Here is a 14,262-nt window from a genome sequence, read left to right as displayed (position 1 = left end):
AGTCCTCGGGCTGTTTCTTTCTTTTGCTTTACAGTTAACTGGTTTTTTAAGAAAGTAACGGGGTACAACTCAGGATCCGGATCAACAGGCTACAACTCAGAATCAGGATCAGGAAGCACGTAGGCAAAGTTTCTCTTCAGTGCAGATCAGCTCTCTCAGCTCCTCTTTGCTTCACGGGCCTCCTCTCGGCCCCGAGTATAGGCCTCCTCCGGGCCCCCCTGAGGATGGGCTTCTCTGGGCCCCCCGTGAGGACGGGCTCCTCTGGGCCCTGCTGTCTATCACACCTCTGTCATGGGGCCTGTTCCAGGCCTGTTGCCACCTTCAGTGTTACAGCTCTTTTAGGAAGTTCCTTGTCTCCTGTCTATCTCTGTGCTTCTTTTTTCCTTCTGCTTCTTCCTGCTGCTTTTCGTCCTGCTTCTGCTTTTTTTAGATTTTATTATGCTTTAAGTGAAAGTTTACAGAGCAAATAAATTCCCCTTGCATTTTTAATTCTTCCTTTCTATCGATTGATTATTCTTGAAATCTAATAATTTTAAATTTAGAATTTAAATGAGCATTTTGTCATGTTTAAGTTATTTTTATAAAAGTAATTTTTAAAATATTCTTTTATCTTCTAATCTCATTCCCTTGTACCCCCTCCCTAGTCCACAAATTATAACTCTGGTAATTTGGTGTATCAGTATCTATTGCTGCCGAACAAATTACCCCAAAACTAAATGGCTTGAGACAGCGTTTATTATCTCACAATTTCGGTGGGTCAGCCATCTGGGTCCTCTGGCTCAGGATCTCTCACAAGGCTGCAATCAAGGTGTTAGTTGGGGCTGCAGTCATCTCAAGGGTCAACTGAGGCAAAATCCCCTTCCAGGATCACTCAGCAGTTATTGGCAGGATTCAGTTCCTTGAGGGCTGTTGGAATGAATTCCTCACTGGCTGTTGGCTGGAGGCTGCCCTCAGTTCCTTGCCATGTGGGCCTCTCCATAGAGCAGCTCGCAGCATGGCAGCTTGCTTCATCAGAGTGAGAAGAATCGGAGCCAGCAAGAGGAAAGTCACAGTCTTTTGGAAGTGATACTCCATTGCTTCTATATATTAGAAATAAGGCACTTCTAGCCCACACTCAAGGAGAGGTGACAATACCAGGCATGGACCCTAGGAGGCAGGGATCATTGTGGGCCACCTTAGAGGCTGACTACCAAAGCATGTATCTTTCCAGCTAATTATTTTATGCATCTGCCTAAATATCTATAAATGAATTCTGTACCTAAATATTAAAATGTAGTGTTTTATATTTTTTCAGTTTACAGAAATGGTTTCATAATATGTTAATTATCCTCTCAATATTATATTTTTTGACATCTAATCATATTGATCTATTTAGATCTATAGGATCGCTGTTAGTCAGAATCGACTAGGCGGCAACAGCTAGTTCTTTTAACCACTATTCAGTATTCAATCTATAGATTACCACATTTTTACTTAAAAGTTCACTTATTTATTTTCCTACTGATAGACATTTAAGTTGATTGCTTTTTTTTTTTTTTTTTGGTGTTACAGTGTGACAGCATCTTTGCATATGTCTCCTTGAATACATATGCAGAAGCTTGAGTTTGTATTTGCCCATGATCCTAGAAGTTAAAATTTTATAACCTAATACTAAATTGTTCTCCTAATTGATTATACCTGTTTATACTCACACGTGTTTATGAAATTTACCTGTTTCCAACTTTCACGCCAATCCTTAAGTGGTAATATATGGTGTCTTTTTTTTTTTTCTTCATTGTTGTGCTTTAAGTGAAAGTTTACATTTCAAGTTAGTCTCGCATACAAAAATTTATACATACATTGTTTTGTGACCCTATTTGCTCTCCCTGTACTGTGACAGCACACTTCTCCTTTCCACCTCGGATTTCCCATGTCCATTCAGCCAGCTCCTGACCCTCTCTGCCTTCTCATTTGGTCTCTGAACAGGAGCTGCCCATTTAGTCTCATGTATCTACTTGAGCTAAGAAGCACACACTTCACGAGTATCATTTTATGTCCCATAGTCCAGTCTAATCTTTGTCTGAAGAACTGGCCTCGGGAATGGTTTTAGTTTTGGGCTAACAGAGAGTCTGGGGCACTGTCTGTGTCTTGACTGGTGCATTTAACCTGTTCACATTCAGTGTGATTATTGATACATATGAATTTACTGTTGTCATTGTGTTATACTTTTTTTGTGGTATTGATAGTTGATTGTCCCACTTAATTTTCTGTGCTGAGTTCTTTTTGTTCATGGATTATCTTTCCATTTCCTTCATTTTTATTGATTTTATGTTTACTGAGTGTTTTTGATTTTCTTCTTTATTCTGGTGGGTAGGTTTGTTAATTTTCTTTGTGGTTACCATGAGGTTTACCTTTATCATCCTATGTTTAAAGTGGTCTGTTATTTTTAGATATTGCTTTGACTTCTTCTCCATATGGAAGATCTGTAACTACACTGTTACTCATCCTTTTTGTTTTCAAGTTGTCATCGATTCCAGATTGATATCTCTGGTTCCCTGTTTCAGGTTCTGTAGCTTCATTTTCCTTTTGAGATTTCTCTGTGTAGATTGGCATCTTAGTAATGCCCTCGTGCAGCTTTTTCTCAGGCTGTTGTCTGCTGTCATTGATTCTGTATCCAGAGGACTCCCTTTGATATTTCTTGTAAGGATGGTCTGATTTTTAAAAATTCCCTTAATTTCTGTTTATCTGGGAATGTCCTCATTTTGCCATCGTATTTGAGAGATGATTTTGCTGGGTATATGATTCTCGGTTGGCAGTTCTTTTCTTTCAGGGTTTTATGTATGTTATCCCATTGCCTTCTTGCCTGCATGGTTTCTGCTGAGAAATCAGACCTTAGCCTCACTGGAGTCCCTTTGTAGGTGATTTCTTTTTTCCTGAGCAGCTCTCAGAGTTCTCTCTTTATCTTTGGACTTGGAAAGTTTGATTATGATGCGTCTTGGTGACTTTCTTCTGGGATCTGTTCTGTGTGGGGTTCATTGAGCTTCTTGGATGAAAATCTTCTCGTCTTTATGATATTGGGCAAGTTTTCTTGCCAGCAAATCTTCAAAAATTCTCTGTGCTTTTTTGTCTCCTCCTGTTCTGGGATTCCCATCACATGTAAATTATTCCTCTTCATAGTGTCCCACATAATTCTTAGGCTTTCTTCATTCTTTTTTCTGATTGTTCCGCAAACAAATTGGTACCAAGGGATTTGTCCTCTACTTCACGGATTGTTTCTTCCATTGTTTCAGTTCTCCTTCTACGTCCTTTGATTGAATTATCTGTTTCTGAAATTGTTACTCTTCTGGATTTCTAGTTGCTGTTATTGTATGATTTCTGTCTATTTAATTTCTCATTTTGTTCTTGTATTGTCTTCCTGAATTCTTCTAGGGTTTTGTCTGTGTTTTTCTTGATCTCTTTGAGGACCCTGTATACAAGCCTTTTGAATTCCTTATTAGGCAGTTCTATTACCATCTCTTCCTCAGGAAGATTTTCTGCCCCTTTGTTTTGGTCATTTGATTGAGCCATCTTGTTTTGTTTCTTTATATAATTTGATATTGCCTGCTGTCTCCGAGGCTTTAAGGTGTTGCTTTATTTATTTATGACTTTTTTGTTTTGATTTATCAGTGCAAGCATGTTGGGTGTGCTTTGATGATCCCTCGTGCCGACACAAGGGTGATCACCTCCTGCCCCCAGTTGGACGGGAACGACAGGCAGGGCTTGCCCTCGGCACTGTTCGCTGTATGTGTGAGATGGCTGAGGGTGTTCTGGGTGGTTGCTCTCCAGCAGTATGGCAATACTCACAGTTGCTCACCAGGTGGGCAGGATACGAGCAAGCAGCAAGGTGGGGCATCTAGGGGGGTGCTGAGGCACTCCCTTCATCACAGGTGGTGGGGTGGTCTGCCAGGGGTTGCTCAGGTGCTATCTCTGATGGGAGGGGCAGGGTGGGCAGTTGGGGGAGCATAGATGCTCTCTGTAATGGGAGAGGGGCGGGGCAGTCGGCTGGGGGAGCACAAGTGTATGGGAGAGGTGTGGGGTGGGATGTGGCAGGCGTCCAGGGGTTGTGAGGCACTTTTCTGGAGAGGGGGTGGGTGGGCAGCCTGGGGTCTTGCAGGTGCTCTCCCTGGTTGGGGGGGCAGTGCAGGTGGCCGGGGAGTGGGGGAGAGAGAAAAAATAGGGGAGGGGGTCATCTGTTGCTCTGTTGTTACCACCTGCCGTATCAGTTGGGTACTGCCCCTGGAGAGTCGCTCTGTCTCTGGGTCCTGGCTCCCTCCCTGGTCTGTGAACGCCAGGACCCCTGAAGTTCTGGTCCTCCTTCCTGTGCTTTCCCTCCTTAGCTCCAGTTCACGTCCTGCTCACCTTACTTCACTCTGGGTGTGTATACACATTTTTCTGTCTCCTGTTGGGAGTTCCGTGTTGTTGTCTTCTGTGCTCCTAACCCAGGGTCGCTGCTGGCTTTGTCTCAAAATGGCCCCACAATGCCAGGCTGTCTGGCAGGGCGCCTCTGCTCCACGTCTCTCACTGTTTGCTGTTGTCATTTCTTTTTCCAGTTGATGTTTGATCAAATTCTATATCCCTTCATTTGATGCTCAGGGTTCCAGGGTTGTCATCTGTATTATTTTCACTTTGTTTCTCGGGTCTTTGCTACAGGGGGATGGCGTGGTGTGTTTGACTAGGCTGCTATCTTGAATCTCTCCCTCAGGATATTTCTTCTGACCCTTTTGTTTTTTCTTGATCCTGCCTGCCCAGCTAGCTAGTTGCCTTTTCAGATGTGGTCCAGAATTACTTTGTTACAAGGTTGTATAGACTTTCCCTGCGATCACTAAATGTCAAGATCAGTATTTTGGGTGGTGACTGAGCTTTACTTGAGACCAGTGCTGTCCTACAGTAATAGAAGTCAAATATTTAAGTGACTTGTTCAATATTACATGGCTTGAAAGGGGCAGAAGTCATACTTGTATGTATACTCCCTCAACCATCCACTATGGACCACAATTCCATTTTAAATTAAAATTTAAAATTTTCTGGTAGCCACATTAAAAAAGTAAAAAAAAAAAAAAAAAAAAAAAAGTCAATTTTAATATTTTATTTAGCCCAAGTATATCCAAAATGTTTATACTTTAATGTATAATTAATATATAAAAATTATTAATGGCATTGTACTTTTTCTGTTGTTTTTTGTTTAACTACAACTTCAAAATCTAATCTGTATTTTATTCTTACAAAAGCACATATCAGTTTGGTCTGCCACATTTCAAGTCCTCAGTAGCCAGATGTGGCTAGTGGCTACCTTGTTGGAAAGCACAGGTCTTGACCCAGGTGTGTCTCTGTCTTTGCTCTTCTTTCCCACCTCATTAATTTGTGGCTCTAAGCTTTGCATGCTCTTTCATGAACTTTATTCCTTTTCTATCTTGCTGCTTCCAGTTTAGCTTGTATTGATTGTGGCTTATTCATGGAGTCTCTTTGAATTATGAAGCTCTGGTGGCACAGTGGTTAAGAGCTTGGCTACTAACCAAAAGGTCAGCAGTTCGAATCCACCACCTGCTCCCTGGAAACCTTATGGGGCAGTTCTACTCTGTCCTGTAGGGTCGCTATGAGTTGAAATCGACTCGATGGCAATGGGCTTGGGTTTTTTTTTTTTTTTCTCCTCTGAATTATGATCTAAGCTATTTTTCTTCTAAAACTGATGACTGTCATTAAAAGGCTGACGTCTTGGTAGGATACCCTCAAGGACACTGTTGTTTGAGAAACATATGTCTTCCTACAATGTTTCTATTTCTCCTCTTTAAGCAAAGTCCATTGAATGGAGGTGGATTATTCCATTTTTTGCATATTGGGAACAGTGAATTTTATTTTGCAGTGGGACTCTCAGGGAGAAAGGGAGAGAGAGGGAGGGAGGCAAGAAGAGAGACAGACAATGACAATGATTAGTGTACTTAAAATATTGGGAAGTAACAAGTATGTAACTGTTGCAGACAGTAGCTTTGTATTCACAAAATGCTCTTAAAAAACTAACTGAACTGCAGAATTCAGTCTGTCTCCAGCGCTCTGCTGCTAAGGTAAGTTACTTTCTGTTTCGGCAAGATCAACCCCTTGTATACACACGCATACAGATGCATCGAAAAGAAATAATTTCAAAGTGATTTTATTCAATATGATTTCTTTTCAACTTTTTATTGCAGAAGACTCTGGACAGTTGACAAAAATCCCAGTGCAGTTATTTAAGATTATAAATTTAAAATATAACTTTTCAGTGTATTGATATGCGTTGGTATATTTCATTTTTTGATAGAAACGGAGAAGATGAAGATGCTCGTTATTTACCTAAAGAAGCCTGTGATTATCAGCGAAAAAGAAGTGATGAAAACAGAAATCCATTTTGAGTTGGAATTCAGCATATCACAAGTTGCCATTAAAGCTTTAGGAGAAGACAATCAGGTGACAGGTTTAATTATTTGAATATGATTTAGATGTTTTCATGTCTCTTAAATTTCCTTGTTGGGTTTTGATATGAACATCTGGTCAAGCAGAGGCTTGATCTTTTGAATACCAGGTGATAAGAATTGAGAGTTCTGGGTTTGAATCCCAGTTCTTTCTCATGTATCATCTGTCTTAGCTGTGTAGGACACAAGGCCTCTTTATGCCTTAAAATGCTTCGTTCTGTTCGTTGTGAACAAATGACATCTATTCTGGGATAATATCATCTCCTTGCTACATTCTTCCTGCTGTCCTGAGGGTACTCTCTGTGTGCTTCTTGGTGCTGTCTTCTTTCTCAGCTCCTCTTGGACCTAGGGGAATGATTAGAGATAGGTTTCTTAGGGAGGTTTCCCAAAGTTCTGTCTACTGGTCATAGTTTGTGGAAATGGTCTGGGCCTGTTATAGATTACTATGGTCTCAGTCTCTCTGTTTCCTCCTTATACGTAAGAGCAAGACACCTTTCTCTGTCATAGACGGCAGGAAGGGCAAAGAAATTTGTGACGAGAAGACAGAATACTGTGGGAATGGTGGGGACAATAGGGTATTGAGTTAAGAGCTTAGAGACCTAAGGGAGGAAGTCTCAGGCAGCCTTCTTTTTTGTTATGTGTGGTATATGAAAATGTTTATACCTAATATAGTGTCCTGCAAATACAGCTTCCAAAGACTCACTCCAGGAAAAGACCATTTCAGGGGTAAGGATGAGGATGAGAAATTAGAGTCAAATCAATCACTTAATACAAAACAGTCCCCTCCATCATATTATGTATGAATGGACCTAAAACTGTAGGTTTGCCTTTGCTCAGGAAAAACATCAACATTACATGTATTTACACATTTTACAAAGTGAATAAAAGTGTTTTGGGGGAGAAATAGGGTTTGCATGTGATTAAGTCTCAGTTCCTGGAATGGGAGATGTCTGTGGGTGGCGGGGCAGGGATGGTGAAATCCTACACGTGGGAACACACTGCAGACCCAGTAAAGGCTGGGCCGACCTGACCCCCAGCAACCCCTGCTTCAGGGAGTAGAAGTTACCACGGAGGTTATACTTGGGCAGAGGAAAGAGAGGTCATGAAGACACCAGCATAGAGTGGTTTAGAGCAGAGTAATGTACAGCAGAGCTGGGCCTGGAGGAAGGAGGGACAGGATAGGCTGGGAAGAGAGAAGAGTGATCCCTTAAGATAGGACAAACTGAAGACCGACTTCTTCCAATCTATCGATTTTCTGAGTTTTGAGCTTTTTAAGTTATATATATGTGTGTGTGTATATGTGTGTATGTATGTGTGATGTGTTGTGATGTGCCATTGAGTCGATTCCAACTCATAGCTACCCCATAGGACAGAGTAGAACTGCCCTGTAGGGTTTCTTAGGCTGTAATCTTTATGGGAGCAGATAGCCAGGTCTTTTCTGCCACTGAGCTGTTGTTGAGTTTGAACCACCGACCTTTCAGCTAGCAGCTGAGCGCTTAACCATTGTGAAACCATGTCTCCTTATAAAGATATATAGATACGTGCATACCAATGCCAGTTGCTGTCGAATCAACTCTGACTCATGGTGACCCCATGTGTGTCAGAGTAGAACTGTGCTCCATAGGGTTTTCAATCACTGATTTTTTGGCAGTAAATCGCTAGGGCTTTCTTCTGAGCCACCTCTGGGTGGACTTGAACTTTAAACCTTTTGGTTAGCAGTTGAGTGCAAGTACATAACCCATTTGCACTACCCATAGATTGTCTTTCTCTCTCTTGTCTATATGTGCGCGCGCACACACGGACACTCCCATAAAAGATGGCTGCTTTTAGAAGTGGTTTTGGCTTGCATTTCAGATGTTGCCTGAACAGAAAGAAGTTTCCTCAGAATTTGTCGGTAAGTTTGAAAAAGAAGACTGAGATTCCTAGCTACCATGAAAAAAGAGAACAGGTATATTGGGAAATAACAAAATTCTTACTTTGAATTCCTTATAAAAGCAATAATAAAACCTTATCTGGAAGAGTTCACTGAATACCTATGGCCATATAAGAGTAATAAATGGATTATTTTTTCTTTGGAGATAGAAAAGCAGCTAGTGGCCTTGAATTATTCTTGCCCCCTAATTGCCCCCTAATAAAATCTCTCTTGTGGGTCAGTTGGAAATGACAAAGGAGGAAAATGGTGCGGGGAGGGAGGGCCCGGGGCCCTGCCCAGTATTAGTGAAGTCATCATGAGAGGGGCTTAGCTCACCTGCCCACAAAGCTGGCCCTGCATTACCAGATGACACATGTCTTCTGAGTGGGATCTCCAGGTGGTTTTCCCGAGTGCCCAGAGATTTCTGATTTTATGTTTGAGGTAGAACCTCATTTCCACTCTTACCAAAAGGTGGTTCTATACCAGCCGTGTGTGACCCACAAAGAGCAATTGGAGAGTATATGGCACGGGACATGGTTATTATTATTCTTTAATGCTCTGTTTTTAATTTTTTGTTGTGCTTTAGGTGAAAGTTTACAGAGCAAATTAGTTTATCATTCAAAAGTTTATATGCAAATTGTTTTGTGATACTGTTTGCAGTCCCCACGATGTGTCAACACTCTCCCCTTCTCCACCCTGGATTCCCCATTTTCATTTGTCCAGTTTTCCTGTTCCCTTCCTGCCTTTTCCTCTTTGCTTGTAGACAGATGTTGCCCATTTGGTCTCATTTACATGACGGAGCTAAGAAGCACATTCTTCACGTGTTGTTATTTGTTTTATAGACACACTGTGTAATCTTCGACTGAAGGGCGAACTTAGGGAGTAACTTCAGTTCTGAGTTAGAAGGGTGTCTAGGGGCCATAGTCTTGGGGTTCCTCCAGTTTCTATCAGACCAGTAAGTCTGGTCTTTTTTGTGAATTTGAATTTTAGTCTACATTTTTCTCCCACTCTGTCCAGGACCCTCTATTATGATCCCTGACAGAGCGGTCAATGGTGTTAGCTGGGCACCATCTAATTGTTCTGGGCTCAGGCTAGTGGAGGCTGTGGTACTTGTGGTCCTTTAGCCCTTTGGAGTAGCATTTCCCATGTGTGTTTGGTTTTCGTCATTCTCCTTTGCTCTGGATGGGATGGGGCCAGTAGATGTATCTTAGATGCGTGCTTGTAAGCTTTTAAGACCCCAGATGCTGCTCACCGAAGTTGGATGTAGAACATTGTCTTTTAAGAACTGCGTTATGCCAGTTGACCTAGATGTCCCCCGAGACCGTAGTCGCCAGCCCCCAGCCCAGTAACTCGGTCCCTCAGAGTATTTGGATGTGTCTGACGTTTTTATGACTTCACCTTGGTCACGCTGTGCTGACTTCCCCTACGATGGGTACTGTCGTTCCTTTCACCAAAGTCGTCACGTATCTACTCTCTAGTTAGTGATTCCTCTTCTACTCCCCTCCCCTCCCCTCCCCTCTCCTCCCTCGTAACCATCAAAGATTGTTTCTTTCTGTGGGTAAACTTCTTCCTGAGTTTTTATAATTAATGCTCTTTTCTTAATGTATATAGCAGAGGCAGAAGAATCCCCCGATCCAGAAGAGTTAATGAGTGTTGGAGGTGACCGCTGCCTAATAACTCTTCGTATTAATGGCCAGAATGAGCCGGCTGTGAGTACGGGCAGCTGGGGGCAGGGTTCTGAGCTGTGTTCACTAGGATGCTGGCAGATGGAAGCTGCCTCGCCTGGCTTCTTCACCGTTTTTTCCTATTAGACCATCTCTCTCTTTTTTGACCATCCCCTCCTTTAGGTTATTTTTGCCTGTCGTGTTTATGGTATTCTTTTCTCTTGCTCAACTTGGCTGTCCCGTGGACTTCTTGAGTTGGCTGGCCTCTGCTTCATTCTGTCATCTGGGGTCTGGATACTGAGATGTAGGGAAAGAAACCTAGTGTTTGGAGGATATAAAGCGGAGGTGATATCCCTGTGAGGGTTAAACAAAAAGGTACATGAAGCATCTAACACAGTGCTTGGCACATAGAGGTTCTTAGTCCATTCCTCGTTTTTCTTGCACATGTTTACATGGATACATTATACAGAAGGGTGATGATGAGTGTCATGTTGGCGTCAAGAAGGAACACATCAGGATGATTTTTCCAGATAGTCATCTTTTAAGCAGTCTTCTTAGGAAGTTGCACACAGCCCAGCAATACTGATGTTGTTGAAGATATTTTTGTACACCTTCCTCTGGTGTCTCCCTTAGTAATGGGGACACATCCTGTGACTATCTTTAATAGTGACGAATTTTCTTCTCTGAGGGTGGATATGAATTTTTTTTGGAACATTCGACAGTCACTTGGAGCCAAGTCCAGTGAGTAAAGAGGCTGGTATCTTATTGTTCAATGGAAATGCTTTTCTTATCGGGTGTCAAGTGGCCCCAAAAGAATTTCAAAAAAGGAGCTGTGAGGGTACCAGAACTAAATATATGTATATATCTGTGTATATTTGCAGCAAACAAATAGAGCTGATAGTTCGTCTGGAAAATCAAAACTGGAGGATACCCGACAAGGTCAGATATTTCTTCCTTATCATGGATAAGACCTGAATGGTATCTTAAAATGTTTACTTAAGATGCTTAATAATTTTTGTTTTTAATTTTCATGGTTGGAAGTTACTTCAGAATATGAATTTTCTTCCGAATTAGAAGAACCATCTGTTACAATTCAGAATCCAAAATTAAATAGCGTTTCTAGGTAAGTGATTTTCAAAACGAATAAACCGTTCAAGTCACTTGTTAACGTGTGAACTACAAGTTACCTATGTCTCTAAGTTTTGTCTCTTTGCTGCATCTGGTCACTGCCATACAACGAGAGAGCATGTGTGCTTTTTTTTAAAAATGGTTTTATCGCGGTAAAAAAAATATATAACAAAGCATTTGAGAATTCAGCATTTTTTTACATGTACAATTGAGTGACATCGATTATGTTCATTGTATTGTACAACTATCATTTGTGCAGTTTTTCATTATAGAATGATTTAAGCAGCGCTGGAAGATTCTCCTGACTTCCAGTTCTCTACTGTTATACCCCTGGTGTTTTCTTTGGCAGGAGCCCTTGTGGCTCAATGGTTAAGTGCTCGGCTACTAACCGAAAGATCGATGGTTCAAACCCACTAGCCGCTCTGTGGTAGAAAGATGCTTCCGTAAAGATTTACAGCCTTGGAAACCCTGTGGGGTTCTACTCTGTCCCATAGCATCTCTATGAGTCTGAATCGACTTGACAGCAACATGTTTAGGTATGGGGGTTATCTTTGACAATGTATTTTTCTGGGGCAAAACATCAAATATTCCCCATCAGAAAACAAATCATTTGGTGATATCACCGTAAAAAACAAACAAAACAAAACCCATTGCTGTTGAGGCGACTCCAGCTCATGGTGACCCCAAGTGTTACAGAGTAGAACTGCTCCATAGGGTTTTCTTGACTGTTACGTTTATGGAAGCAGATCACCAGACCTTTCTTCCACAGCACCAGTGGGTGGCTTCAAACTGTCAGTTTTTTGGCTAATAGTCAAACACAAACTGTTTGCACCACCCTGTAATTTATTTACCACTTTTCCATTTAGACTTATGGGGGAAGGAGTCACAGCACAAGTGAATTTTTTACAGCTTCACTGAGATATAATTTATATATAATAAACTAGATATATTTAAAATGTTCAATTTGATGAGTTTCAACATATGTACACACCAGTGAAACCATCACCACGGTCAGGATAGTAAACACACTGATCACCTCCAAGAGTTTCCTCATGCTCCTTTGAAATCCTTTCTGTTACTCTGGATGAGTTTGCAGTTTTTAGAATTTCATATAAGTGAAATCGAACAGTGGTGCACTTTTTTCTTTGGCTCCTTTCACACAGCATAATTTGTGTGTGTGTGTGTGCGTGTGTGTGTGTGTGTGTCTGTGTGTGTGTGATTTATCCCATATTGTTGCACGTATAAATAGTTGATTTCTGTTTATTTCTGAGTAGTGTTCCATTGTATGGACAGTCCACCAGTTTATCCATTCACCCGTTGTTTGGCATTTGAGTTGTTTCCAGCTTTTGGCTATTACAAATAAAGTCACAAATAAAACTGCAGTGGGCATTCATGCACAAGTATTTGTATGGCTATATGCTGTCTTTACTCTTGGGTGGATAAATAGGATTGGAATGGATGTATCCTTTACTTTTTAGAAAACTGAAAAACTGTTTGCCATTGTGGTTGTAGCATTTTACATCCCCACCAGCAGTGTTTGGGAGTTCTAGTTGTTACAGATTCTAGCCAGTACTTGGTAATACCAGTCTTTCTAATTTTAACCAGTCTAGTGGAAGTAGTGTTTCATTGAGGTTTTAATTTGTATTTCTCCAGTGAGTAATGATATTGACCATGTTTTCCTATTTGTAGTTACCATTTGTGTATCTTCTTAGGTAAAGTGTCTTCACATCTTTCACTCATTTTGGTTTTATTGGGTTGATTGTTTTCCTATTATTGAATTAGTAAAGAGTTCTTTATATAATTCTAGATACAAATCCTTTGTGGGATGTATGTGTTACATATATTTTATCCCATTCTGTGATTTACCTTTTTTATATCTATTAAAAATTACTTTTATGGAATAAGAGTTTTTATAGAGTTTTATAGAGCAAAAGTTTTTAATTAGAAAATCCAGTTTATTGATTTTTTTCTTTTATAGTTTATGCTTTTCAGTGACATGCCTAAGAAATTTTTGACAAACTCATGGTCAGTAGAATTTTTCCCTATGTTTTCTTCCATACGTTTTATAGTTTTAGCTCTTATTTCAGTTTATCATCTGTTCTGAGTTAATTTTTGTGTCTTGTGTGAGATAAAGGTTGAGGTTCATTTTTTCTTTCTCATGTGACTATCCAGTTATTCCAGCATCATTTATTGAAAAGATTATTCTTTCGCTTGTTGAATTGCTTTGTCACTTTATTGAAAATCAATTGACAAAATATGTGTGGCTCTCTTTCTGGACTCTGTTCTGTTCCAAGATCTGTTTGTCTGTTGTTACACAGTATCTTAATTATTGTAGCTTTACTGTCTTAAATATTGTAGCTCATTTTGAAATGAGGTATGCAAGCACTCCTGGTGTTTTGAATATACTAGGTCCTTCCTATTTCCATATAGATTTTAGAATCAGCTTTTAAATTTTTCAGAAAGCCTGCTGGGATTTTGACTAGGGGTACATTGAATTTATAGATTAATTTGGGAAGAATTGACATCATAACAGTGTTCATTCTTTTTTCCCATAAAATGGTATATCTCTCCATATGTTTAAGTCTTTAATTTCTCTCAAAATCTTTTGTATTTTTCATTGTATACATCTTTTACATATTTGCTCAGTTTATCCTTAAGGATTTCGTATTCGTTGCTATTAGAAATGATTTTCAGAATTTTCAATTTCTGGTTGCTTATTCTGTGGAGATATAGTTGATTTTTTTATGTTGATCTTGTATCCTACAATCTTGTTAAACCTCACTCATTACTTTTTTTTTTTTTAGCTTCCGTAGGATTTTCTATGTAGACAGTCATTTTGTCTATAAATAGAGACCGTTCACTTCTTTCAGATATGGATGCCTTTTCTTACTTTCTCTTGCCTTATTGCACTGGCTAGAACCTTCAGTACAGTGTTAAGTAGAAGCAGACATCCTTGCCTTTTCTCTTGGTCTTTTTGGGGAAAGCATTTAGTTTCTTAACCTTCAAGTATGATTTTTTTTTTTTTTTCAAAAAATTTTTTTTTACATACACATTTAAGTGACATTGACTACGCTCTTCTAATTGTGCTGTTATTCTC

At 40.2% G+C, this 14,262-nt stretch overlaps 1 protein-coding gene across 1 annotated transcript in view; it reads left to right on the top strand.

Annotated features, from left to right (window-relative positions):
- Positions 1 to 14,262, top strand: part of SYCP2L (synaptonemal complex protein 2 like) — a 91,186-nt gene that overhangs the window by 26,444 nt on the left and 50,480 nt on the right. The window contains 3 exon segments of the mRNA XM_023725361.1: positions 6,311 to 6,456; positions 8,316 to 8,409; positions 9,985 to 10,082. Of these exon segments, the coding sequence (XP_023581129.1) occupies positions 6,311 to 6,456; positions 8,316 to 8,409; positions 9,985 to 10,082 (338 nt within the window).

This window comes from Trichechus manatus, unplaced genomic scaffold (assembly GCF_000243295.1).
Source record: "Trichechus manatus latirostris isolate Lorelei unplaced genomic scaffold, TriManLat1.0 scaffold00301, whole genome shotgun sequence".
In the NCBI taxonomy this organism is placed as follows: domain Eukaryota; kingdom Metazoa; phylum Chordata; class Mammalia; order Sirenia; family Trichechidae; genus Trichechus; species Trichechus manatus.
The sequence above is the reverse complement of the archived record's forward strand: the minus strand, read 5'-3'. Positions and strand labels throughout refer to the sequence as shown.